Source organism: Pygocentrus nattereri, chromosome 22 (assembly GCF_015220715.1).
Source record: "Pygocentrus nattereri isolate fPygNat1 chromosome 22, fPygNat1.pri, whole genome shotgun sequence".
In the NCBI taxonomy this organism is placed as follows: Eukaryota; Metazoa; Chordata; class Actinopteri; order Characiformes; family Serrasalmidae; genus Pygocentrus; species Pygocentrus nattereri.
In genome coordinates this window covers 19,668,852-19,696,737 of record NC_051232.1, presented here as the reverse complement: position 1 = coordinate 19,696,737, position 27,886 = coordinate 19,668,852, and the positions used below count along the sequence as shown (strand labels likewise).

The 27,886-nt window shown below is 42.0% G+C and overlaps 1 protein-coding gene across 2 annotated transcripts; it reads right to left on the bottom strand.

The window, feature by feature from the left end:
• LOC108442780 (sterile alpha motif domain-containing protein 9-like) lies at positions 1-27,438 on the bottom strand. 2 transcript variants are annotated; one of them, XM_017722976.2, is made up of 14 exons: positions 25,290-27,438; positions 24,665-24,709; positions 24,367-24,420; positions 18,762-21,666; positions 18,529-18,575; positions 17,987-18,057; positions 15,198-15,412; positions 14,859-15,106; positions 13,880-14,023; positions 13,647-13,782; positions 11,743-11,772; positions 11,559-11,588; positions 9,992-10,270; positions 1-1,131 (listed from the first exon to the last, which is right to left on the bottom strand). In XM_017722976.2, the coding sequence occupies exons 4-14, from the start codon at positions 21,577-21,579 to the stop codon at positions 788-790; spliced, it is 4,362 nt and encodes a 1,453-aa protein (XP_017578465.1). In that variant the 5' UTR covers positions 21,580-21,666; positions 24,367-24,420; positions 24,665-24,709; positions 25,290-27,438; the 3' UTR covers positions 1-787. The 2 variants fall into 2 exon arrangements, with proteins under 2 accessions (XP_017578465.1, XP_017578466.1); XM_017722977.2 differs by lacking the exon at positions 1-1,131 and having other exon boundaries at positions 10,132-10,270; positions 13,663-13,782; positions 24,371-24,420.
• Positions 27,439-27,886: the final 448 nt, after the last annotated feature.

Below are 27,886 nucleotides of genomic sequence, written 5' to 3'. Positions count from 1 at the left end.
TAATTACCAACACTTCTAAAAACAATCACTCTATAAAACGATCCCTCTATATCTACCTCTTGTCTTGTACCGCTATACCAGAAGGCCTAGAAGGGTTACCGGGGCTAATAATCTTTCAAAAACACAATCCCCCCCCTCACGATAAAACTTTCCTTTTTTACACAGCACTACACACTTGTATTGAGCACAGCTTACGTGTAAAACTATTACACCCTAGCTATTCCTGACTATTTTAGCCATCCTGAACAGCTCCAAAGACATGAGAGAGAGATAGATTTAAAAGTTCACCCAAAAGTTAACCCACTTAAGGGGAAGGGCATTGTGCAAACAACCTCACTATTTAACTACAGTAACACAAAGAGTTCCCAGAATGTATTGAATTCATCATCCTAGGAGTAAATCTCAATAAAAAGTCTGACCAGAAATAGACTGACCCAGCTCGCTGAATCCTTGCACTTGATGTCTCAGCAAGTGTCCATTCATCTCCGTCTGTAGACAGCAGCTCAGTCAGCTCGCAGATCTCAGTTACGGTGGACACACCGCACTCTCATACACGTCCGCTTGCTGTAATCGGGCACATGCAGCTTTCTCACACCGAAAAATTCCGGGTCTTCCACAGTTTTCCGCCCCACTCGATCTCAGCACGTGCCGCCACTCGCACTCGAGGCATGACCCGGAACTCTCCCTTCTCCTGGAAGCCACCTCCTTTTTAAGGACCAGGACACGCCCCCTCTCTAAAAGTCCTTACACTACCCCCACTTTACCTCGGGACGTGTCCTCACGTCCTTTATAAGTCAACCACATAGTCCTTATGCCACGCTGGGGCCCTTGGGACTCTGGCACGTCTAGGTGGAGATGTCTGCGGAATGCCTACACCAATTGGATTCAATGTACTCAGTCCAGGGGTATCTGAGATGTTTAGTCCCTGGGTTCCACCTTCTGTGCTTGCCAATAATCCATCTGTGTCCTTTCCAGCATCCTCCAAGTGGCCGGCGTTTCCTTGATTCCTGTACCAGGTTCCCCAGGCCGGAGAAATAGAATGTCCCTTGACACCGTCTGTTCCTCTACTGGAGTCCCATCCTCGCCCAGGTACTCTGCCAGGCTGCTCTAAGGAGCCATTTCTCGGTCCCACTGAAAAAGAAGGAACCGTACAGAGCTTAAGGCGATTGTAATGGGCAACAAATGTAGGTCTACCCTGGAAAGACAATTTAAAGAGCTCCTCAGACAACTTCTCTTTAATTGTATATGGCCCCGTATAATGTTTCTGAAACTTGGGGCATCTTCCCCTTTTTCTTGCCTTATCCCTAAGCCACACTATCCCCTACTTCATATTTTGGCCCACGTACCCATAAATCATAAAACTGTTTCTGTCCCCGTGAGGCTTCTTGCTGATGTTTGCAAATTGCCTCATGAACTGACTGCAATCTCTCCTCCAACTCTTTGACATAGCCTCCCACTGAAACATAAGGTTTGTTCACCTCAACATTGAACAATAAATCTAAAGGCATAACTATTTCCCTGCCAAAAAGAGCGCAATAGGGGGAGAACTTGGTGCTGGCTTGAATACTACTCCGATATGCCATCATCACATATGGGAGGAGCTCATCCCAATTCCTCTGATTTGACTGCACAAACATAGAAAGCATTGTTGTAACAGTACGATTTAATCGCTCCACCAAACCATCCGATTAAGGATGATATGAAGTGGTCCTAGTTTTTTGGATCTCCAAAAGATCACAAATTTCTCTAAACAAGGCAGACTTCTTCCCCTGATCAGTATGAATGCTCTTGGGTGTGCCCCATCTAAGAATGAACTGTTCAACCACAACCCTCACCACAGTGTCAGCTTCTTGATTCTTTAAAGCAAATGCTTCACACCATTTGCTAAAATAATCAGCAACCACCAATATATACTGATTCTCTCGAGGAGTAATAGGCAAAGGGCACATCCGCCAAAACCAATTCCATAAGGCGCTAAAAAGTGCTAGGTGCATTACATAGGCCGAATGGAAGAACATTGAAATGGTATAAACCTGTCCTGGTTGCAAAAGCAGTCTTTTCTTTATCCTTCTCATCCACTTCCATCCACCAGTAGCCACTGGCCAGGTCTAAGGTGGAAAACCACTGAGCCGAAGCAAGGGAATCTAAAGCATCATCAATGCGTGGAAGTGGATATGCATCTTTGACTGTAACCTCATTTAGTTTACGATAATCGACACAGAAGCGCAATGTCCCATCTTTCTTTCTCACCAAGACCACTGGTGCTGCCCAAGGGCTGCAGGATGGACTAATTAGGTCATTAACCAACATGTCTTGAACTTCCTTTTTCATCTCATCCTGGAAGTGAAGTATCTCCAGTATTAATCCGGTGCGAACAAAGTGGGGTTCTACCAAGGTCATGGGAGCCCATGCTAAAGACAGATAAGTTTGACTGCACCAGCTCTTTAACTACCTCTAATTGTTCCTTACTTAAACCTTTATCAGACAACCTCAGTTGCTTAATTATATAGTCCACTTGGCCATCAGGAGTCGTCACATCAGTATCATCAACAAACTGACACAATTGAACATCAGATGTGAAAACCCCTAATGACATAGCTGCCCTCAACTCTATTGGTTCTGTAGAGATGTTCATTACTCTAACAGAGACTTCTCCTTGAACAACATGATCACCACAGCACCAACATCGCCGATTAGATGGGTCTGAATCACTCCTGGACCTAAATCTCCCACCCCCTGCATAAAAATTTGGTGAACGGGTCCTTTCCTCCTTTAACTTCTGAACCTCCTGAGTCAAATGGCCAATAGCTTCCAAAACCTCACTCAGAACAGCTGTATCCTCTTTTCCACATACCACCTGAACACCCCGAACCTTAGAATCTACTGATACGGGATTTCGAGAGAGAGAGCTGTGTAGCACCTCAAGCTCTGTAGCTAAAGTAATGGCTTCCACCAAACCCTTTGGTTTAGCTGCCCTCAGCTGCACCCTTAGATCACCCTGTCCCACCAGCTAACAAAATGGTCCTTAGCTAACATATCTACAACCTTTCCCTCTACCCCAGAATAAGCTCTCTGGGCTTATTCCTCTCAACTTCCTCATTAGCGGGTGGAGTTATATACTTCCCCAAGTGTGCCGTCAGCTGCGTATACTCAGTTTTTGCCTCAGCCGGTAAACCCAAAAAGACTTCTCGGGCCTTTCCTTTCAATAACAAGGTCATAAACTTCACCCTTAAATTAGCATCCCAACCATTTAATTCAGAAGCTAATTCAAACTATCCAAGCCAATCAGACCATATACATGAGACACCATCAAAAACCTCTGGCATAAAAGCAGGCCCAGAAATAACTGTATTAGAATTACTAGAAGACTCCATCATTGCTAAAACTTAGGCAGGGTGAACTTCTAAAAAGCTCAAAATTAGTGATCCCACCGCTGCCACCAAATGTAATAAATATATTTTCTCAAGGCTATCTTTTATTTGTTTTAACCACTGCCACCACCTTTGATAGGCCAGGGAGGACTGGCTTAAAGAGTCTAATCGCTTTTAGTAGATCAACACAGAGAACAGATGTGATAAAAAAAAAGACAAGAGGTTTATTAATTACCACTTCTAAAAACAATCACTCTATAAAACAATCCCTCTATATCTACCTCTTGTCTTATACCGCTATACCAGGAGGCCTAGAAGGGTTACCGGGGCCAATAATCTATTTCACACCACGTATAGATAAAACATGCAAACACGCACGTAGCAAACCGCTTAATCACCTCAAAAACACAATCCCCCCCCTCACGATAAAACGTTCCCTTTTTTACACAGCACTACACACTTGTATTGAGCACACAATTTACGTGTAAAACTATTACCCCCTAGCTATTCCTGACTATTTTAGCCTCCTGAACAGCAATAAAGACACAAGAGAGAGACATAGGTTTAAAAGTTCGGACAACGCAGTTTTAACCCACTTAAGGGGGAGGGCACTGTGCAAACAACCTCGCTATTTAACTCCAGTAACACAAAGAGTTCCCGGAATGTAGTTCATCATCCTAGGAGTAAATCTCAATAAAAAGTCTGACCAGGAATAGACTGACCCGGCTCGCTGAATCCTCGCACTTGACGTCTCAGCAAGTGTCCATTCATCTGCGTCTGTAGACAGCGGCTCAGTCAGCTCGCAGATCTCAGTTACGGTGGACACACCGCACTCTCATACACGTCCGCTTGCTGTAATTGGGCACATGCAGCTTTCTCACACCGAAAAATTCCAGGTCTTCCACAGTTTTCCACCCCTCTCGATCTCAGCGTCTCAACCCCGTGCCGCCACCTGCACTCTAGGCATGACCCGGCACTCTCCGTTCTCCTGGAAGCCACCTCCTTTTTAAGGACAAGGACACGCCCCCTCTCTAAAAGTCCTTACAAACACAATCTTTTGTCTTCTGCTTTTCTTTATTTTAACAGTCACATGTATGCTTTCTTGCAAAGTCTCTCCTAATCACAATCATGTTCCTCACCTGACCATGAAGGCAGCCTCAGCCGTGCTCGAACTTCACATTTTACTACTTTATTTAAATGAGTCATCCTCTCCTTGGATCACCACCTTATCGTGGTGGAGGGGTTTGCGTGCTTGAATGATCTTAGGAGATATGTTGTCTGGAGCAAAAGCTCCTGGTAGGGTCTCCCATGGCAAACTGGTCCTAGGTGACAGGTCAGACAAAGTGTGATCCATAATAACCCCTATGAAGACACAAAAACAGGACTTGTGTACCCTGCCCGGAACAGGGTTACCGGGGCCCCACCCTGGAGCCAGGCCTGGGGGAGGGGCTCGCCAGCGAGCGTCTGGTGGCCGGGCGTTCACTCATGGTGCCCGGCCGGGCCCAGCCCGAAGGAGTTACATGAGTCCCCCCTCCCATCGACCCACCACCAATGGGAAGGGCAGTAGTAGGGGTTCGGTGCGTTGTGGATCGGGCAGTGTCCGAAGGCATGGGCCTTGGCGTTCTGATCCTCGGTTGCTGAAACTGGCTTTTGGAACTTGGAACGTTACCTCACTGGCGGGGAAGGAGCCTGAGTTGGTGCGCGAGGTTGAGAGATACCGGCTAGATATAGTCGGGCTCACCTCAACACACAGCTTGGGCTCTGGGTCCAATCTCCTTGAGAGGGGCTGGACTTTATTCTTTTCTGGAGTTGCCCATGGTGAGAGGCGGCGGGCAGGTGTGGGCTTTCTCATAGCCCCTCGACTCGGTGCCTGTATGTTGGGGTTTTCTCCGGTGGATGAGAGGGTACCTTCCATACGCCTTCGGGTTGGGGAACGGGTCCTGACTGTTGTCTGTGCTTATGCACCGAACAGCAGTTCAGAGTACCCAGCCTTCTTAGAGTCCTTGGGAAGGGTGCTTGAAAGTGCTCCTCCTGGAGACTCTATTGTCCTACTGGGGGACTTCAATGCTCACGTGGGCAATGACAGTGAGACCTGGAGGGGTGTGATTGGGAGGAATGGCCTCTCTGATCTGAACCCGAGTGGTGTTCAGTTTTTGGACTTCTGTGCAAACCACAGTTTGTCCATCACGAACACCATGTTTGAACACAAGGATGTCCATAAGTGCACATGGCACCAGGACACCCTAGGCCGCAGTTCAATGATTGACTTTGTAGTCGTGTCATTGGACTTGCGGCCATGTGTTTTGGACACTTGGGTAAAGAGAGGAGCTGAGCGGTGGTGAGTTGGATCAGGTGGTGGGGGAAGATGCCGGTCAGACCAGGCAAGCCCAATCGCATAGTGAGGGTTTGCTGGGAACGTCTAGCAGAAGAACCTGTCAGATTGATCTTCAACTCACACCTACGTCAGAACTTTGACCAGATATCGGGGGAGGTGGGGGACATTGACTCAGAATGGGCCATGTTCCGTTCCTCCATTGCTGAAGCGGCTGACTGTAGCTGTGGCCGTAAGGTAGTTGGTGCCTGTCGGGGCGGTAATCCTCGAACCCGGTGGTGGACACCCCAGGTGAGAGATGCCGTCAAGCTGAAGAAGGAGTCCTACCGGGCATGGTTGGCCTGTGGGACACCAGAGGCAGCTGGCAGGTATCGACAGGCCAAGCGATCTGCGGCTTCAATTGTTGCCAAGGCAAAAACCCGTGTATGGGAGGAGTTTGGTGAGGCCTTGGAAACTGACTTTAAGTCGGCTCCGAAAAGATTCTGGCAAACCGTCAGGCGACTCAGAAGGGGAAAGCAGTGTGCCACTAGCACTGTATATAGTGGAGATGGTGTGCTGCTGACTTCAACTGAAGACATCATTGGGCGGTGGAAGGAATACTTTGAGGACCTTCTCAATCCCACCGACACGTTCTCCAGTGAGGAGGCTGAGTCTGGGGACATGGGAATAGGCTTGTCCATTACTGAGGCCGAAGTCGCTAAGGTAGTTAAGAAGCTCCTTGGTGGCAAGGCTCCAGGGGTGGATGAGATCCGCCCTGAGTTCCTCAAGGCTCTGGATGTTGTGGGGCTCTCTTGGCTGACACGCCTTTTCAACATTGCGTGGACATCGGGGGCGGTGCCACTGGATTGGCAGACTGGGGTGGTGGTGCCTCTTTTTAAAAAAGGGGACCGGAGGGTGTGTTCCAACTACAGGGGAATCACACTCCTCAGCCTCCCTGGCAAGGTCTATGCAGGGGTACTGGAGAAGAGAGTCCGGCTTATAGTCGAACCTCGGATCCAGGAGGAACAGTGCGGGTTCCGCCCTGGTCGTGGAACACTGGACCAACTCTTCACCCTCTCCAGGATTCTGGAGGGTTCATGGGAGTTTGCCCAACCAGTCCACATGTGCTTTGTGGATCTGGAGAAGGCATTCGACTGTGTTCCCCGGGGTATTCTGTGGGAGGTGCTTCGGGAGTACGGGGTACATGGCTCTTTGCTACGAGCCATTCAGGCCCTGTACAAACAAAGCTGGAGTTTGGTTCGCATAGCCGGCAGTAAGTCAGACTCGTTCCCAGTGAGAGTTGGACTCCGTCAGGGCTGCCCTTTGTCACCGATTCTATTCATAATTTTTATGGATAGAATTTCTAGGCGCAGTCAAGGGATGGAGGGTGTCCGGTTTGGTGACCTCAGGGTCACATCACTGCTGTTTGCAGATGATGTGGTCCTATTGGAGACATCAGGCCGCGAACTTCAGCTTTCGCTGGATCGGTTTGCAGCCGAGTGTGAAGTGGCTGGGATGAGAATCAGTACCTCTAAATCCGAGACCATGGTTCTCAGGCGGAAAAAGGTGGAGAGCCCTCTCTGGGTCGGGGATAGGCTCTTGCCTCAAGTGGAGGAGTTCAAGTATCTCGGGGTCTTGTTCACGAGTGATGGTACAAGGGAGCGGGAGATTGACAGGCGGATTGGTGCTGGGTCAGCAGTGATGCGGGCTCTTTACCGGTCTGTTGTGGTAAAGAAAGAGCTGAGCCATAAGGCAAGGCTCTCGATTTACCGGTCGATCTACGTTCCCACCCTCACCTATGGTCATGAGCTTTGGGTAATGACCGAAAGAATAAGATCGCGAATACAAGCGGCCGAAATGAGTTTCCTCCGCAGGGTGTCTGGACTCTTCCTTAGAGATAGGGTGAGAAGTTCAGTCATCCGGGAAGGACTCGGAGTAGAGCCGCTGCTTCTTCACGTCGAGAGGAGCCAGCTGAGGTGGTTCGGGCATCTGGTTAGGATGCCTCCTGGACGCCTCCCTCGGGAGGTGTCACAGGCGAGTCCACCTGGGAGGAGACCCTGGGGAAGACCCAGGACACGACTATATCGCCCAGCTGGCCTGGGAGTGCCTCGGAATCCCCCTTGGAGAGCTGGTGGAAGTGGCTGGGGAAAGGGAGGTCTGGGCTTCATTGCTTAGGATGCTGCCCCCGCGACCCGAAACCCGGACAAGCGGAAGATAATGGATGGATGGATTAAATGAGTCATTAAGAACACCCCCCCCCCCAAAAAAAAATTAATAAACAAACTGTCACTAAATCCAAAGAATCTTTACACATCATTTTAATAGTATGATTTTAAGTTTGTGTTTTAGTAAACAGAAATCAAACAAAGACACAGTGTCATTCCTGTGAAACACTCCTCTATGTAAGGCCCTAAATGACAGACATTTATTTAATCAGAGTAGGTACCTAGGTAGCCCTAGGTAGGTTATTCAGTATATAACGTAGTTATGCATTCATAGATTAAACTAAGATCACGAGTCATTAGAGCATTGTCATTGTAGTCATTGTAGGTTAAATGGTGTCAAATGTTTGTTTTATAATTAGAAGGTGGTTCTGGAAAAAACTCCAGCCAGCTTCTGCTGTGTGAAGGTGAGCTATTAGTGTGAGCTACAAATGTAATTTTATAAAGCAGTGGCTCTCAACTTGGGGCTAAGAATTGCTCATTTTAGTGTTTTCCTGCTCCGGGTGGGCTTGTTGATACAGTAATTAGTTGATGTGGACGTGCTGGAGCAGATATAACACAAAAATATGCAGCATGAGGGGTTCCAGAGCATAGGGTAGTGTACCACCTATGTTAGGTACAGTGCCATTCGTCAGAGTTTGTGTAGGAATGTTGTACATCTGTGAGATGGATCAGATCATAGATTCATCATTTATGCTTTTGCTTGTAATGCAAAGCATTTTACATCATCTGAAAAAGAAGCATTGTGCAAAGTGGAACATTAATATGGTTATAATTAAAAATGGCATTGGACAAAATGATTGCATTAGCCTCATGGCTAATGTCCAGTGATCAGTCTCCTTCCAGCTTTGACCATGGTAGGTCCTCACAGCCTAGGAGCTGTGAAGCTCCACAGACTAACCCAAATCAGAAGGAACTGTATCTTAGCAGCTGGCATCTTTTATATGCTAACCCCTCCCTCTCTGTAGATCTGGGGCATTAATTACAGTGTGTACACTCTAAACAGTTCAGACAGTCTTTTAAAAGAACCATGTTCACTGAATTACTGTATACAGGTAAAGTTGATGTCATATATGTCCATAAGTTGTTTTCTTAGGAATACATAACCAAACACAGTTATAACTGGTACGCAGACAGAGAAAAGTGTAAACGTGTCCTCTATCGCCTACTAATTAACATGATACATTAATCAGTTTTTCTGTTCATCGGAAAACATATTCAGTGTCTAGTGTACTGGACGTTTGGAGTTGGATGCATAAAAGAGATTTTGAAAAATTAACATTTATATATGTTCATATATTGCTTAGTTTTGAAATCAAAGTAACTGATTTTTAAAAAGAAAATGTATTCACCTGAATTCCCTCTCCAAATGGAGAAGGCTGTACTCTAATGCTGACTCACCTTGTCTCCAGTCCTCTGTCTGTACACATATAATATACGGGATAACAAGAACATGTTTTGAGAACATTCCCAGGATGTTATTTAATATTTAGGACAAAAGAAATAATCTAAAAGCAACCTAAAAGAAACCTCTCTCATGCTGTCTTGCTCCTTGTTCCTGGAATGTTCCCAGAATGTTCCGAGAACCACACTTACTTTTCCAACGAAAATAGACTGTTCCCACAATGTTATGGAAAGATTCACCAAAAATAACCAAAGGAGAACCAAAACCTAATGTCATAGGAATGTTCTGTGTTAGCTGGTGTATCACTGAAATCTGTTGCTACACCATTCACTGGCTAAATTCAGACCTACAGACCAACAAGGACCCTCTATTACTGAATTTATTTCAAATTCTATCACTATACTTTCATTGGCTTGTGTTATAATAATCCACTGATGTTTTCATTGATTATGCAGGATGTTTGTGACTTGTCATACATCATACATCTATGCTGGCTAAGGACTGCATTGTGGCCAAGGCCCTGACCACATGTCCAGCAGGTCTGAGTGGTATTGTGTCCCGACCTCCACCCTTAATGTTGGTATTGCATCCTGTTGCTTTCACTTCTGAGAAACACCAGTGACTGAAGAGAGGTTTTGTGGGGCAGCTGTCTCATGTGATTCATAGTTAAATCAAAGTTTACCAGAATCCGAAGTGAAACCACTGCTTTGTCTGTTCCTCTGCAGTTGTTCAACAATGAGAGGCTCGTTTTTCTGAAGACTCTCATAAAACTTCACCTTTAATTTCTGCACTCCTTCCAGGAAAGAATAGAGAGTTCTCATCTGCTCCTGTGGTGTTGCACATCCTCTTATGATGGAGTACTTCTCATCTCCAATGAGGGGCTTTAGGTCATCTGCAATCGGGCTCACTAATCTAACCTTCTGGGTGAGCTCATTCATGTACTTGTCCACAAAGCAAACAGCTGAAAAGAGAAAGATTAAAATAATTAGACAGACATATATACAACCCCAATTCCAAAAAAGCTGGAACATGGCATAAAATGTAAAAAAAAACTGAATGCAATGATTCGCAAATCCTACAGAGCCATATTTTATTCACAATAGAACATAGAACACATATCAGGTACTATTTCATGAAAGAAGTTGATTGGTATGAAAAGAACATTTTAGAGAGGCAGAGAAAAATGGTTCTCAATGTAAAATTGTGAAGACTTTGAATATCCCACCATCTGTGATACCTAATATCAAAAGATTCAGAGAATGTGGAGGAATACTTGTACTCAAGAGACAAGGATGGTGGTCAATAGTGGATGCTTGTGGTCTTCGGGCCCTTGGGCAGCACTGAAATGGGCTCAGGAATACGTCCAGAAGTCATCGTCTGTGGACACAGTTCGCCGTGCAATCCACAGATGCAAGTTAAAGCTATGTCATGCAAAGAAGAAGCCAACACAATCCTGAAACGCTGCCGTCTTCTCTGGGCCAAAGTTCATTTAAAATGGCAAAATGGAAAACTGTTCTGTGGTAAGATGAATCAAATTCTAAAATTCTTTTTGGAAATCACGAATACTGTGATTGTTTTTAGTGCACAGTTTAAGAGCCTGCTTCTCTGATGGTGCGGGGTTGAATTAGTGCCTATAGCATGGGCAGCTTACACATCTGGAAAGGCACTGTCAATGCTGAGGTTTTAGAACAACATATGCGCCCATCCAGACAGCGTCTCTTTCAGCGAAGGCCTTGCATATTTCAAGACGACGCTAAATCACACATTGCATCCATTACAACAGCATGGCTTCACAGAAGAGAACTGTCCTGCCTGGAGTCCAGATCTTACACCAATAGAAAACATCTGGAGCATAATGAAGCGAAAATCCGGCAAAGACAACCCAGGACTGTTGAGCAGCTAGAATCCTACCTCAGACAAGAATGGGACAAAATTCCTTTCCCAAAACTCCAGCAATTGGTCTCACTTCCCAGATGTTTACAGACTGTTGTTAAAAGAACAGGGGGGAACTATACAGTGGTAGACATGGCCCTGTCCCAACATTGAGATGTGTTGCTGCCATCAAGTTCTAAATGAGTTACTATTTTTATGAAATGGTCAAATGTAGCACATGAAACATATAACATGTATCAAATGTTTCATTGGGAATAAAATATTGGCCTATGAGATTCGCAAATCATGCAGTATTGCACATTTTATAACATTTCAAAAACAGGTTCAATGGCCTGCCACTTTCTTTCCAAACATACCATGTGAGCTGGAACAACCTTTCTGTCCATCTGCAAACACAAACATAAACAGTATTACAGAATGAGAGAAGTCCACCAATGTGAAAGATGGGAACATGGTAAAAAAATGTTTTTTCTTGTGTCTACTCCACATTACCACAGCACTCTAATGTGAACTATTTCAAGGCTTCGTGACTTCACTTACACAAAGATCCAGGCACCATACTGAAATCATCTAACATGACAGAACAAAAAAAAAAACAAAATGTTAAACATCGCTTTCTGCAGAATGAGCAAACGGATATAATAGTATGTTACTATGTATGTTAATGTAAATTACTATGAAATTATGTTCTAACTTGGTCTTTTTCTAAAGTCCACCCTTGTGGATTGTGCAAGCCCATGTTAAGGTAGCAAGTGTGCGCATGTAATGCCGGGGAGCGATGATGAGGCGAACGCATATGCTCAGAGAAGCGAGATTTATTAGGGCCAATTCCATAATCAGGGTCTAAACAGTCCAGTGTCAAAGAGCCAACACGGAGAGATGGAGGGACAGACATAACGAAAAGGAAAACAGACTAAACATGAAACTGAGCCCAGAAGAACAAACACCATACAATATAATACAAAGACCAGCAACCTAACAGGGGAAAACACAGGGCTTAAATCCTGGAACAGGTAACAAGACACAGGTGGTTAACAAGAGAGTTTACAAGACACAGATGAGAACAATCAAGCGTGGAGTCTAGAAACAAGGGGGTAGAACAGGGAAGAATCAAAACAAGGAAGCACATGAACAAGACCAAAAGGTAAACACAAGCACATGGATGACTGGGAGTGGCCAATTGTGGCAGTGCATATGAATCATGTTAAAGTCCCAGTGAACACAGTAAAATATGAAATATATTTGTGTGATACTGAGTAGTACATTAAACAAGCATCAAATTTTGAATGAAACAAACACACCAGAAATGTAATAAAATATAGCCTAAAAACGGCCTGTCAGACCTATCCAGAGAACTGCCCGGGTGTGGTCATAATACTCTGATGAACACGCTTGATTGACATCTCTTTGTCCAACACTCCCAGTCTGCTAAGCCACTGAAGCAGAACTGAACACAACAGGCTCTATGTATACAGGTAGTACTTAGACTATCCCTGCTCAAGTCTGGGAGTCATTTGGTAGGCCAGTGCCCCTCCACGCAATCATCATGGCCCACTTAACCCAGTCTTTTTTACATATGTCTACAGTGGCAAAAAAATGGAGTAAAGCTAAACATTGAATAATTTGTGACTCCTTTGTACAAGATTTTTCAACTTGTATCAACAAGCTAGTTGATAGATTAGCTGCAACTGAGATTTTTGATAGCTAAGTTATGCTTGCTAGTGTAGCTTCTGCTTGGTGTTTTTTTTTTTAAAGCGATATGGACGGGACACACGACATCAGTCTTGAAATTGGTGGGGATACTGTTTACACGTGATCCGAGATCAGTATTGCCCAGGAGAATTTTGGCAAAACATATCAGCAATTTAGTGTACATTGGATAGTTATTCACAATACATTCCTAGTACATGTATATTGTGGCATCAGTGTAGAAGAAGGCACAATACACTGCGTATATGGGTTAATGCTCTTTGGATGAATGAGGTACTTCAAAAGGCAGCAAGGTGTTTCCAGCAGAGTGCTACTCTATGGATATGACATATGTGGAGGGTGGACAATATCCCACACAACGTCTACCTCCACAGACACAATTTAGCAATCTAAATGCAACACATTGACACACACACACACACACACACACACACACACACACACAACAACAGCAGCAACAGTACCTTTTTTTCACGCTGGGAGTGTGGTGCCTCTCAAGAGCCACTTTACATGATCACATGGCCTGGGCCTGTGGTGGAGGCCACAGTGTTGTACACCCACAAAAGCCAGATTAATTTAGAAAGAAAACCTGGATTTCAGTTCTCTGGGATTTTAACATTGTTCTGTAAATATCAAGAAGAATGTCACCATTTTCATTAAAGATGGTCCAGAACATGGACACGCACAATCCCAAGTGTGAACTTTGGGACTAGCTGTAAGATTCTGCCACATACTTAATCGTATTGGTACCTCCCAAACTACTTCATTGTCTTTTTCTGTCGTCAGCTGCAAGTAGAAGTCTTCTTCAGGATTGTTGATGTACACCTCAAAGAAGTTTGTAGTAGCAGTGTTGTATCTCAGTTTTAAGCTCTAATGAAAGAATGACAAAGTCAGAAAAATAAAAGGTAAAATGTAATCAAAAATACTCAGATAACAACAACAGAAAGTTAAAAATTGGGAGAAATACCGTGGGAGTGATTTCAGAATTATAGTCGGATTGTTTGGTCTTCTGTAAAGTTCTCAGTTTGTACCAGCTCTTCATTTGGAGTGAGGACTTTGGATTGGGCTTTAATATTTTCAGACATTTATCACTTCTTTCCTTTTCCACAGCCTGCGAAAAATTCACATTTGTATTACTGCATCATTTTTTTTTTCAAAACAGTGTTTGCCTAATAATAATAATAATAATAATAATAAAAGTGTACTTTTTATGTCTCTGCATGAAAACCTTCATCTTTAAATGTAATCTTTCAAATGTACTATTTTTCCACTTTGTTACAGTAATACAGTGTACATGTGTAGTTCTTACAGTTCTATCAAACCAATGATTAAACTACATGAACTGAAAACTATATATAAACCTCTCCTAAAGGCTTACAGATTCCTTGCAGCAGTAAGTTCATGGCGAAATCTAGTGTCTATTTACTGTTTTACTCATTTCTTGGTGTTCTGCTTAAGACAAATTTCTCAATGTTATAAATACATGAAGGATTAATATCACACCTGTAGTTTTTCTATGTTTTATATATTTCCTTTATTCAGGAATACGTTTGAAAAGTAGGTTTGGGTTTTGAAATGGATTTTTGTTGTGAAGTTACTTTAAGAAATGCATTTACATGCAGTCAATTTACAGGTTTGCTAAAAATGTACTACATAACTAAAATGTAAAAACAGTTGATTTAAAGTGAACAGTTACTCCTAGTGTTGTATACACTGAAAAATTATGCTTTTTCAAGGGTTCTTTAGTGAAGAAAATGGGTTCTACTGTAACAAGCCTGACATCATAACACAAAAAGAACCATTTTTGGTGCTATATAATAAATTTCCCTGAATTTATTATAGAAATCCACAGTTTGGTCTGCCAGAGTCAACTTGCATTGAACAGCCCACTTTAGCTTATGCTCTGTTCATTCAGAGCCTCTTCATTTTATAATCATACAGCTTACCTCTTTCATTTTGAAATCATGTGGTATTATGTATATGTGAAGAGTCAGAGTCGCAGCCAAAACATGATAGATCAAGATCTCGCAGTGAGCCTTTACTCGGAATCCATTTTTGACAAGAACACCTTTTGGGGAGAACGTGGGCTGGAGCAGTTTTGCATGGAAGCGGCTCAGACTGCAAGTCTCAAAAGAAGCACCAACATCTTCATCATGGAAAACCCTCACTGCATCACTCAGGGGTGACTCTGAACCTGTGAAGACCCACAAAAGTCTACAAATTCATTCTCTGTGTACAGTCTCTTTCCTACACGTTATGACATGTTTAAGTTTGTTATTTTGTACCTAAACAGAGAAAGTGTGGTAGATGGACAGCATTCAGCGTCCCTCTGATAACAGTAATGTCCAGCAATGGGCCACCAGGATGATACTGTTCTCTCTCCAGAACCTCACTCACTAGTTCCCAGTTACTCCAGCAGTATTCCAGTTCAACTTCAATGGAGCTCTCCCACCGGAGACCAGTAACAGAGCACTCATAACTCCCTGGTGCAGCAGTGAACCTGGAGAACCCAGAAAAGTGCACAGATGAAACATATAAGATTGCATCACTACCATCTGTATCTTCTATTGAACTGTACTAAATGTATGCTCAACAAGAAGCCCTTGTTGCTTTAACTGAGAAACTGAATTCATGATCAATAATAATCAGATCATGAAATATGCACTTAAGAATCAGTCCTAAACAACTGGGTATACATCCAGCCACTGGTGCAGATTCAGTGAGGGTCAGTGGTGGACAAAGTACACAAATCATGTACTTAAAGTAGAGATACCCAAGGTAAAATATTACTCCAGTAAATGTAGACCTCCACTTGAAAAGTATTTGCCTTCAAATGTACTTAAGTATTGAAAGTAAAAGTACTAAAAACATAATTAACCTAATTCAACATAGTTACAAGTTTAAGTTTAATAAAAATAAAAAAAATCCTTTAAACTCAGGATCACAAATGAGCTCCTTTACTATATTGATCTGTAGGCCTCTGTTCATAAACATAAGCCAGCCCAAACTAATTTACTATAAAATAAAAGTGTTTGTAGAAATTCAGAAAAAAGCCGCGTCAGTCTCGACTGCATATGTGTATATATTTCTATATTGTGCTCTATTTACACAAAGTTAGGTTAATTCATCTTTTATGTTGAACAGACTCTCCCAAAATTTTACGCTGCTGCGCTGACGTTGAACGTGCGCTGCACTGGGTCGGTATGACCAACAGGTCAAAACCAGCTCTAAACAAAGTGACCACTGTGCCCTGATTGGTGTTCCTGCTTTGCACTTCTTTCGTTTTGACATGTTACGTTTTTATACACATATAAGCTAAAACAATGACAGATTTCACAGAATGTAGTGGAGGAAAAAGTAAGATATTTGACTTTGAAATGTAGTGGGGTTGAAAGTAAAAAGTCGCTCAATATGGAAATATTTTAGTAAAGTACAGATACACAAAAAACTACTTAAGTACAGTAACCAATTACATTTACTTAGTTACTGTCCACCACTGGTGAGGGTGTAGGGGATATGTCCACTTGACCTGAATCTCTATACTGTATAATATTGTTTGTTGTTTGAGTTTTAATACTGACATATAATACATTATATATCAGAATGAAAACTGTAATTGTTGGCATACTTTCTTCACACAGTTTAACCCCTTAAAATTCTAATAAATAAACTTAAGTCTTATTACATACAAAGGCTTATTATTCAGTAACTACAGCGACTTCAATGCAAACTGGTTGAGCTGTTCTTAGGTTATAGAAATGAGTAAAACTTTGGCCAAATGGATCAATGTATTTGAAGAATGCTAGCCTATTTTTAGATGCTTAAATCTTACTTTAAATCTTACTTTAAAGTGTTTCAATTAAAAATATCTTAACAGTTGTAAAAAAAAACAGATCACATCAGCCCATCACTATTTCAGTATTGGTGGAACCTGCACTGACCTTCATAAAATTAGACAAAAGCTATTAAAAAAACCTCCATGTGGCTTCGTTTCCACAAGTGGACAAAAGATGGCTGGAGGGATGTTGAACCATGCATCGGGATAGCCACTCACAGCACTGTAATATTTGTAAGTGCACATCCCATTAATGTTTGATTGGGGTGAACGTGCAGCCACATCATTTGTAGAAACTATCCAGAATTTTGGACAACTTGTGCCCAAAGGCAAAGTCGTTATCCTACTGGAATATCCCATCATTGTGGAGGTACATGAACCCCAGGCAGGGCTGCAAATGGCCACCAAGCAGTGAAACAGTCAATAACATGTTCAGGCAGACCAGTGGTTCCAACCTATGCCATGAGAACACACCCTGGAACCACCACCAGCCTGCAGTACCTTACTGACAACCAGGGTACATGGATTTGTGGGGTCTATGCCACACACAAACCCCACCGTTAGCCCGAAAGTATTGGTACCATCACTAATTGAACCATGCCACACATTTCCAGTCCTCTGGCATCCAGTTAGCAACCTCCTGAGGGCACGTGAGGTGTTGTGTCTGGTGTCACATCATTGACTCGAGGTCTGGTGGGTCTTCTGCTCCCATATTTCATGGAAGCTACAGAATGCTACACTGACCTGTGGGATATGTGTTTGGGGCCTCCTGCATCGAATAGGGTGGGATTTCTGCCAGAGTCTCTCGTCTGTTTGCTCAGACAATTCTAGCCAGATACCACCTGTAACAATCATTAAGCACCAATGGGAGGCCACTGCACTGTCCACTGTGGGTGGTAATGCTTTCTGTGATGTGTTCCTGGTACATATGTGACATGATGGATCGAGGAATGTTAAATGTTTGCTCAACTTTGGAAATGGAATATTCAATCTATATGGCACCCACTATTGTGCCTTGTTCACATTCATACTGGCCAGTGCTCAACCTCACTCACAAGATAGCACCTCACAACTTAAACATCAACTTAATCTCAGCATTCTCAAACCATTTTCTGAGGTAACACCATCCTGTAACTTTTGGCTTTTGGCATGTGAGTGTATTTTATATTACATATATGGATGTATAAATGAAACTCTTGATATTTAGTTAAAATAATGTACAAAAGCACAGAACAGTACCTGTACTTTACATTTCCATTTTCTGATGAAGCCTCGGCATCCGGTACAACGAGCTCCCATTCTGTGGAATCCTGGGTAGCAGGATAAGAGAACTTATTACAAATGTGATATTGTTGGTTAATTTTTTTGTGTCACAAGTAAAACGTCTATCAAAAGGATAAAATGCTGAAATTAATGTTGTAATTATGTACAATCATTTTTAAAACTGCACTTAATGTTACCAGCACCACATTTAATTAGAATGAATGGACTTTTTAATCCAGAGGATAAAGGTGAGGTGAAGATCTGAACAACAGAGACAGAAGGAAAAAGGCGTTTTTTTTTAACTCTTTATCTCAATCCATGGTTTCAATAACATTATAACACATTACATCAGCAAACAGAATGTTTATGACTGGTCATGTCAGTCACTGAGCAAGGATTTCACTTTTTGAAGATAAGACTGAAGGGAAAAAAGAACCTGAAATAAACAGCCTGAATCACAAGCCTGAGTCTCAATTCAAAAACATGCTGATTACATTGCATATAAATTCAATTCTCACCTGTAAACCAGCACAAGTGCAGCAAGTTGGAAGTGGCCTGCACTGATCTACAAAATTAAAAATAAATAAATAAATAAACTATTAAGACAACTGCTTAGACTTATGTAATCTTATATACTCTAATGTTATGAAATGCTGGTTATTAAATTGAACAATCAACAACACTTACATTTAACAAGAAACAGTAAATAAGGCTGTGTTTATACATAACACAATTTAGGAGGAAGTCCTACCTAAATCCTCTTTGGATTCCATGAATTTGTCCACGTGTGCTCCTTCACCGTCTTGCTCAAATTTGATGTCATAAGCCATGGGTCCTTTGATGGTAAAGCCAAGGAAGAAGGAAGCAGGACCTTGATATGACACAAAAGCCTGGTCTGAATAGATGGCGATCTCTTTGTCTTCAACATAAGCAAACAGCTGCTGTTTTTTGAAAACTCCACGGACGCGGAGTAGAAGATTCTGGATGTCGCTGTCCTTCCATAGCTGGTTATTTCCCCAGTCCAGATTGGCCCATGTTTTTCTTTTCTGCTTAGGATTATTTCTGTGCTTTGTATGGACACTGTGAACTTTCCAGCTGTGGACAAGCCTCTTCAAGCCCGTGTCCTGTCCCAGGAAAAAGAGAGGCCTCAGGTACCTGGACCGAAAGTACTTTTTGTACTTTTGATCAAAAGCTGTCTTCATATTCTCAACAATGCTGTTCAAATCTACTTTGAAATGCAAGTGTTGATGCTGTGGCTCATTTGGCCAAAACAGGAGCAGAACAAGGAGGAAAAATTCTGGACTTTGGTAGATCTTCTCTACAAATCTCCACAGAATGCCTCTGAGATCTGTCAGTGTCCGCAGTACTTGAGATATCTCATCCTTGTTGCTGAGGACGATGTTTGAAAGAACGTAGTTCATGGCAGCGTTCACTTCAGACATTTGCTCTTCATGCTTTTTCCTAGTGTGCTCTGTGATGCGCTCCAAAAAGTAACTACAATAGCCTCGATCGAGACAAGAGAATAGACCAGGAAAGCTTCTGTCCATTATAGAATGACAGGAACTGGCAGGCTTTGAGTGTTGAAGCAGATACTTGTTGCAACACATATCAACATCCCTTTGAATGTGTGATGGTTCTGATTTGTATCTACTGGGTTTGGAGTAGATCAAGTATTTCTCAAAGAATGCATGTTTCCTTTCTACATTAACCTGCAGTTTTTCAATGAGATCTTTATAGTCTAGGATGTCTTCTGCTTTGGGTAGCACAAGAATGGATTCCTCTCCTGTGAGAACACCATGCCACTTTTGGTTAAAAGATGTCAGAGTGTCAAAAATAATGTTGGCTACTTGAATATAACCAAAAAGTCCGCTACAGTTGAAAGCATGTGATACATTCTTTGACTGAGCATTTGAGGTGTTTGGATCTTGCTCACTTTCAGCTGCATCTTCTCCATCTCTGAATGCCTTTATGGCTAACTGTGCTACATCTAAAAATTTTGCAATAGGTGATCTTTTTTTCATGTGTGTCCTTAAATGTTTTTTGTGGATTTGTCCAAGTGTGTCCCTGAGGAAAGAGTTTTGGGGATCGCAGACAATGGCCGCACGTGCCTGATGCTCAGCCTCATCAAATTTGTGGAGTACGATGTAGAGGAAACGAGCAAAAGCTTGTGGGAAAAGGGGATCCTTTTCAAATATAGTTGTGGCAATTTCAAACAATTCCTCACACATCTTTAGATCACCTTCATCTTTTATATCTAAAATGAGTCTGGAGAACATCTCTTTGTTTTCCTCCAGAATTTCTCTCTTAATTAGCAAACTTTTGATCATTTTCACCACATATGGTGGCTCATTTGGTTTGCAGGACTCAAGAAATCTTTTGGCAATTTCTCCTTTGGTTATGCCAGCTTCAGCCAGTATCTTCAGGCATTCATTGGCAATCATTGGATGTGCTAACCGAACACACTCACTCTTTGTCTCATCTCTTGAAAATACAACTATGAGTTTCATAAAAGGCTTCATGTCTTTTTCAAAATGCAGTTGCTCAATGTCGTTATCAGGGGGTATCTCTAGTGCCATGTTTGTTTCAGAAATCATATGTGGGGGATCCTGCAATGTTGTGATTTGTTCAGCTGATGTTTGTTGGGAGCTTGTGTATCGAGGGTTTAAAAAATTCAAACATCGAGAAAGTGGCAGAAAGGACCCAGGAACATATGAATTTAATAGTGCCAAAACTGAGAAAAGTTCAGTGTTGCAAGCCGGTTTATTCCTCTTTACATAGTCCTTGATTTCTTTGATTGAGCTGAGATTCGCCACATACTTCTTGTTGAAATTGTTTTTCATGAGATTAAATCCGTGAAACAGCTTCAATTCTTCATCGCTGTGGCTCAGTTTCATCTCTGCTTCTTTCAATTTAAAGTTGTTCAGCTCCTCATTAGAGAGGTTGCTTCTCAGACTCAGAGGATCTCCAGCCACGATGGTGTGCTTTCGCTTTGTATTCAACAGGATAGCCATTGGATTGGTGGCATTTATTTCTTGCTTAGCAATTTCCATGTGTAGACTTTCCATCAAATTCTCTTCACTGACATTGTCATCTAGCAACAGTAGTGTTCTTTGATCATTTGGACCCCCTTCTGTAAAGAGTTTGATGATGTGGTCTGCAATGACTGCTGTTTCAACATTGACTGGCTTTATGGTGGCGCATTTGAAATCCTTCCTCAAATCCCAAAGAATCTGCATAGCCAGCGTAGAACCTCCACTTCCCGGTTGGTGGAAGAGATTAATATATGAGAAGATACGTTTCATTTCTCGGCATTTCTTAATTTGTTTTATAATGTGATTGTAGCCATTCCTCTTTACTAAGGGTGTGTTCTGCTCCTCTGCAATATAATAGTTAATCCAGTTGGGTGGAGATCCTTTGTAGAAATTTGATAGAGTCTGTGGGTTTTCTGGTTCTGTTAGATTTCTGCCAAATTTGTCCTGAAAATCATCCAACAGTGCCAGAGCAGTTTTAGGATCGCCATGTACTTGGCTCCCAGCTAACCCAGCTGAAGGTGGTGTGATGTCCTCCATCACTGTTATGCCTAACAATGCAGATGTATCATGAAGGATGCTGACTACTCAAGTGGCGTTACATTGAAACCAAGGTGAGAAAAGCATCTGTGAACAGATTATGAAAATCGCTGATTAATGAAGAACACTTTTTTTCACTGATCAATCTATTGGTAATTTTGGACAATGTTTATTGGTCTATTTATCATGGAATTATGATACAGTATAACGGCCAACTGGCTCCTAGTTCTAGCTCTGGCATCAGTGTTTGAATTTAAAGCTCTAGCTGTGATCAAAAAATCGGGGTAATCTGAGAACATGAAAAATTAAGATTCCATTCCTAATAGAGTAGAGCACATTATTTTTTATCCACTGCAGCCTAGGAAGGAATGAGATAAAAAGATGAGTGAGTCACATCCAAGTTGCCACTAGTATGTTCACTGCCTGTATCCCTCTCAACACCCTAAGAGGACTCAATTGACTCCAAGACAACCTAAGACCGCATGCAGTGCCAACAAAGGGATGATTCCATCTGATTCAACTACTCCTTCCATGCTGCCCTCCTCAGCCACACACTCCTCGCCACATTAGCCACAGAAAAGCTCCTGTTCTTTTTTTTCCTTGTAAAAAATTTTTTGACTGGTGTTTGTACTGGTGTCTACAAAGTGGCTGTGCTTGTTGCCCTTTGGGAAATAAGATAAGATAAGATAGATTTTTATTATCCCACTGGGGGAAATTTGCATTGTCACAGCAGAATACACAGCAAGCAGATAAAGAGCAGTACGTTGACAAAGATGAGCATCATACAAAATATAAGATATACTATAGAAATAAATAAATAAACAAGATGTCCGTTAGCAGAAAAATATAAAAAATAAAAATAGAATTAAGAAACTAATTTACAGTTTATACAAGCAGTGTGATGACAAATGATGACAAAATGGGATGGATGGGCTTGGGCATGGGGTGCAAGATTCCATGTTGCTGGTGGACAAAAGAAAAGAGTGTACCGCTTCCACTGTACAACTAATAGTTCACTTAGGCTCAAGGTGATAGAAACATGTACACAAACAAATAATCCTGTGAAAAAAAAAACTGTTAAATATGCATTTTAAAATATAATCAACATAATGTTAATTTCCTAACAGCATAATTTACCTATATTGAAAAATCTAAATAAATGTGCTCCCTAGCCTGTGTAACTACTAAAGGAGCAGAATATGAAATTTTCTACAGTCATATATACAATACCGTGGTTTTGCAGTCGGGCAAGTTCAAATCATATACAGCCTGACAGGTCATGTGATAGATTTCCATGAATATTTGTTTATTTAATTAATGTTATATATTAATATTATTTAACTGCTTACAGAACAATTAAACTGGGTTGAAATATTAGAGTAATATGAGTATTCCTACAACACTGAGAATAATATTTCACTTGAAATAAACTACTTTCACGTTAATAAATCCCCAAAACAGGTTCATATTTTTTAGTTCACAAAAAAAAAAAAAAAAAAAACAATTGTCAATTTTGGAAAACAGATGTAGCAAAATGTAGGTTGTGTAGCACTCCTACATTTCTATTAAACCTATTAATTATTCATTTTTATATGCAATAATTTAAACTCTAGCGTGAGTTGAACTAAAGATCCATTTATTAGGCCTTTTGGATCAGTTACTTTTTCAACAGGAACTAATTATATTTATACAAAAACATTCATCTTGTCTTACCCATAAAACAAAGCAAGTGTTCTTTCTCTGGGACCTTGGGTGCAACTGCATGCACTTTTATGCTACATTAATAAATGTAACATGACAGTGGGACCGGTCTCCGACACCCCCTTACACGCAATAGACTAGACTACGCCACCCCAATTTACTGGGTAGGGGATCCCACGCTTAGGCACTCAACTAAATGAGTAAAACAAACTGGGTCACAATTGAACAAGGTTTATTTAGTGTGACAATTAAGCAACAAGAATAATAAAATAAAACACAACTGCCAGCGCTGGTTCAAATATCTTTGCCGGTGGTTAGCCTCAGTCAACATAGATGAATAATGCCATGACTTCAATGGTGGAATCTATACAATAGTTTAACACTTAATAGCCATCATCAAATAAAAATAAACAAAAACGCTCAATAAAAAAAAATAAAAATAAAAATAAACAAATAAATGTGTTCAAAGAAAACCAAACACCCCACACAAAGTAATTACCATGGAATAATCGCAAATCCAGTGCTACAAATTCACAATCTAAGTTAAAATAATAATACAAAACATAATAATCAATATACAAAACTCCAATTTCGGCTAAGTGTAACGATAAATAGATCGACAATGCCACCAGGGCATAGAAAGAACCACAGCAAATTCACAAAAGACACTAATTCCACCACATTCACTTGTACATATATAAAACACACACTCTTGCTATTATTTGGCAGTGAAGTATAATATTAAATAGTATAAAAAGTATCCAAAGGTTTAATCCGGTGGATCAGTGCTAATCAATTATTTCAGAAGACATTTAAAACAAAACAGTGGCCTGCAGTTCACCAGGCCTGGATCCTCTGAGTAATATCCACTCTGCCTTATACCGGAGCTGAAGTAACGTACTAATGGCTTGCTTCTGCTTCCCAAGCTCAAACAATGCAGTCACTGTTGCTCCACACGGTTTAGAGTTGGCTGGAACCACACGTTAAACCAGTGCTGTAGTGCTAGGGCTGTACCCTATTAAAATACATTGCCTTTAGGCCCAAAACATGCCATGAACACAGAAATGAGACCAAACGGAGACCTACCGACCTCAATTCCTCCAGCAGCAGCAGCATGCACTCCCAACATACATGCTCCCCCTATACCCAAACAGAAGTAGAGTAACAATGAATTACCGGGACTTTTATTGAGCTCACCTGGCGTCCTGTGATGCCTCAGAGTAACAAGAGCACTAAAAATAAATTGATATAACTACTGGGAATGTCATTATTAACTTGTTACCCAAAATAATAAGAAATGTATATATATATTTATATGCACACACACACGACTAAAAATATAAATCAAAACCAAAGTGTAATTTAATCTATGGCTTGCACCCACCTCTCAATTCCAGCAGAGGGCAGCCTAAGCTCCTTACCGGCAGCCCTACCACAACAGTAATTAGACAGTTAGAGAGAGAGACAGATATATATCTACATCAATCTTGTCACTCCTCTAAATGTTCAGGTGTGCTGTAGCATAAGGAAAGGCATAGTTTGGCATTGTCCAGCATAGTTTGACGTTGCTGACACTCCTACTAAACCTGGTCATTAAGAGAGGAGCTGAAGCGGAAGTGTCCGAACAGGAAAATCACCAAAGCTTGCCCTCTATAATTTGAATGAACAGCCCTGCTCTAGAACAGCCTGTGACACCAGAACTGTATCAGTCTGACACTGTCAGCTACACTTGTGTCTGAATGTAAAGGCTTTTGCTTTGTCACTAACAAACTTTAAGGCTGCAGTAAACATGGAACTGCTGTTCACCCACAACTACAACAACAACAGGGAAAAGTTTCCAGCCACAGATACGAGGCATCTAGTTTTTCCTGGATAAAACATTTTAAGTACATCGTTTTCGTGTCCGGTGATTGAAAGAACAATAAAGTGAAGTAACAGACATGTTATAAGCCAAATGGAAAATGTCAGAACCCATTTGGTCAGTCCTGTAAAGTGAAATGACTACTTACATTTTTCACTGGAGAATTTAGTCCAACGACAGTAGTTTGCCCATCAAGTCTCAGTCGGTGTTGTATAACGGCTTTTTAAACCCATCTGAAAAAGAAAATATGACCTAGCAGCTCAGTTGGCATCTGTGACAATAACGAAAATGAAATGGAGGCACTTCCCAGTAAATACTACAAGGAAGTCCACAGTGATTGGCTGGCTCTTATACTATGAGGTGCCATTCATTCATTTCGTCAGTCAGGGTTCAGAATGTAACGTTAATGTCGGAGGCGTAAACAGATTTGGAACATTTGATCCAGATGTAGCTGAACGGCTGCCCAAGCCGCATTTTTAAATGAGTCAAATGACCAACATGCAGCTCACGGCTCTGATGTTCCCAGATGTTCCTGTGTTGAGCTCCAGGCACGTGGTGCTCAGAGGAACTTTCTTTCCATGTGAATCCTACATCAGATTTCTCTGCAGGTGGCATTTCAGATCAACGAGCCGGGCATGTGACCTACATTACCCTCATGGACCTACATTTTAAACTCGAGTTTAAAAGCTTTTACAAATATAACAGCAGTGTTAAATTGTTTTATACTGTTCTTTGCTCAGGATTCAGAATGCATTGCATTCTTTTACATTAAAAATGTTTAAGCATTTATAAACTATGATTTTTCTCAGATGCTCCATATCAACACATTCATTTTGGACTCAGTCAGGAGTGCCCTCTAGTGTTAGAGAAAACTGTCATTCTCCTCTCTACAAGTTCTCTGGTGTTACTGCTACTGAGAGCTGATTGGTAAAATATTACTATTACTCAGTGCTGATTTGTTAGCATTACTACTACGGAGTGTTGATTGAGTAGCATTACTGAGTGCTGATTTGTTAGCATTACTGCTACTAATTGATAATTGGTTAGCATCACTTCTAAACTATGATTTTGATCATGCTCAATAGCACCCTCTAGTGTTTGACAAAGTCAAAAATTATTACTGAGGGGCAGTTCTCCTCACTACAAATTCTCTGGCTTCACTACACGGGAGCGAGCGACAGAGAGCACGTCACTGCGAGCGACAGAGAGCACCATAGCTTAGAACTTCAGATTGAGCAGCGTTCAACTTTCACTTCAATAATTAACACTTTCAGACCGCTAACCCCTCACGCTAACCCCTCACGCCTTTTCCCTCTTTTTGTTTTCTCCCTCTCTCTTTCTATTTCTTCTCCTACACAGGTTTCAACATGCCGCGCCACTGTCTCCTGTTTTCCAGGTGCCCGGGTTTTAGACATCGCCAAGCGCCTCCGCAGACGCTACGCCTTCGGGACCGTGGTTATCCACGTCGGGACCAACGACATCTCCGACCGGCGCAGCGAGGTCCTGAAGGAGCACTACCAGACGCTACTGGACACCGCCAGGAAGAAGACGGACGCCAGGATCGTCATCTCCGGCCCTCTTCCCACCTACCGGCGGGGATCCGAGCGGTTCAGCAGGCTCTTCGCGCTGCAGTCCTGGCTCCGCGGCTGGTGCGCCTGCAACGGTTTGGGCTACGTGGACAACTGGTCTTCGTTTTGGGAGCAGCCCGCGCTCTACCGGAGGGATGGGCTTCACCCTAATCCTCTGGGGTCCGTCGACCTCTGACGGAACATCGAGAGGGCCATCCGCTGACTTCAAAGCGGCCACGTAAGTAGCGGCAAAAATAGAAACGCTACAGCTCATCATGCTAGTGTTACTGCTAGAAATAAGCCGATTGCTAGCACTTCTACAAATGCTTATTGTGTAAATACAATTGAGACTGTGTCTGTTCCCCGAATAAAACAACACATCAAAAAGCCTCGAAGCGTTTGCCTTAGTAACCTCATTCATATCAGACCAGTTACACCAGTTTACAATGACCGCACCTTTGGTCTAAAACTAGGACTGCTTAACATTAGATCCCTGGCATCTAAAGCCATTATTGTAAATGAAATTATTACAGACCATGATTTTGATGCTCTGTGCCTCACAGAAACGTGGATTAGACCCGATGAGTACCTTAGTCTAAGTGAAGCCACTCCCGCAGGCTACAGCTATGCACAAAGCCCTCGTTTAAGCGGTCGGGGTGGAGGTATAGCAACCATCCATACTAAAGCTTTAGGCGTGAACCAGAAAGCAGGACCTACATTTTCTTCTTTTGAAGTTCTTGTACTTAATATACTTGAGCAAGGAACAAATAAACATTCATTTCTTTTAATCACAATTTACAGGCCACCCGGTCCGTATTCTCAGTTCTTACAAGAATCCTCTGAGTTTCTATCAAGCCTAATAACGTTTTCAAGTAAAATATTAATTGTCGGAGATTGTAATATCCACATCGACAACCCTCACGACACACTAAGTAAGGCATTCATATCTATCATAGACTCCATGGGATTCACCCAAATTATAAAAGGGCCCACACACTACCTCAACCACACTCTAGACTTAATACTGACCTTTGGTGTAGACATAGATAACTTAGCCATTCTCCCCCAGAGCACAGCCGTCTCAGACCATTACTTAATCTCATACAAAATCCAGTTTAGTGGTAATGTGCGTTCATCACCATGTTATCAGGTTAAGAGGACTATTACTTCCTCCACA

Coding starts and splice junctions, on each gene's coding strand:
- LOC108442780 (XM_017722976.2), bottom strand. CDS start 21,579: ATGGAGGACATCACACCACCTTCAGCTGGGTTAGCTGGGAGCCAAGTA. Junction 15,413..17,986: donor AATGGAAATGTAAAGTACAG/GTACTGTTCTGT, acceptor TGGGTTCTCCAG/GTTCACTGCTGCACCAGGGA. Junction 15,107..15,197: donor ACCACACTTTCTCTGTTTAG/GTACAAAATAAC, acceptor GGGTCTTCACAG/GTTCAGAGTCACCCCTGAGT.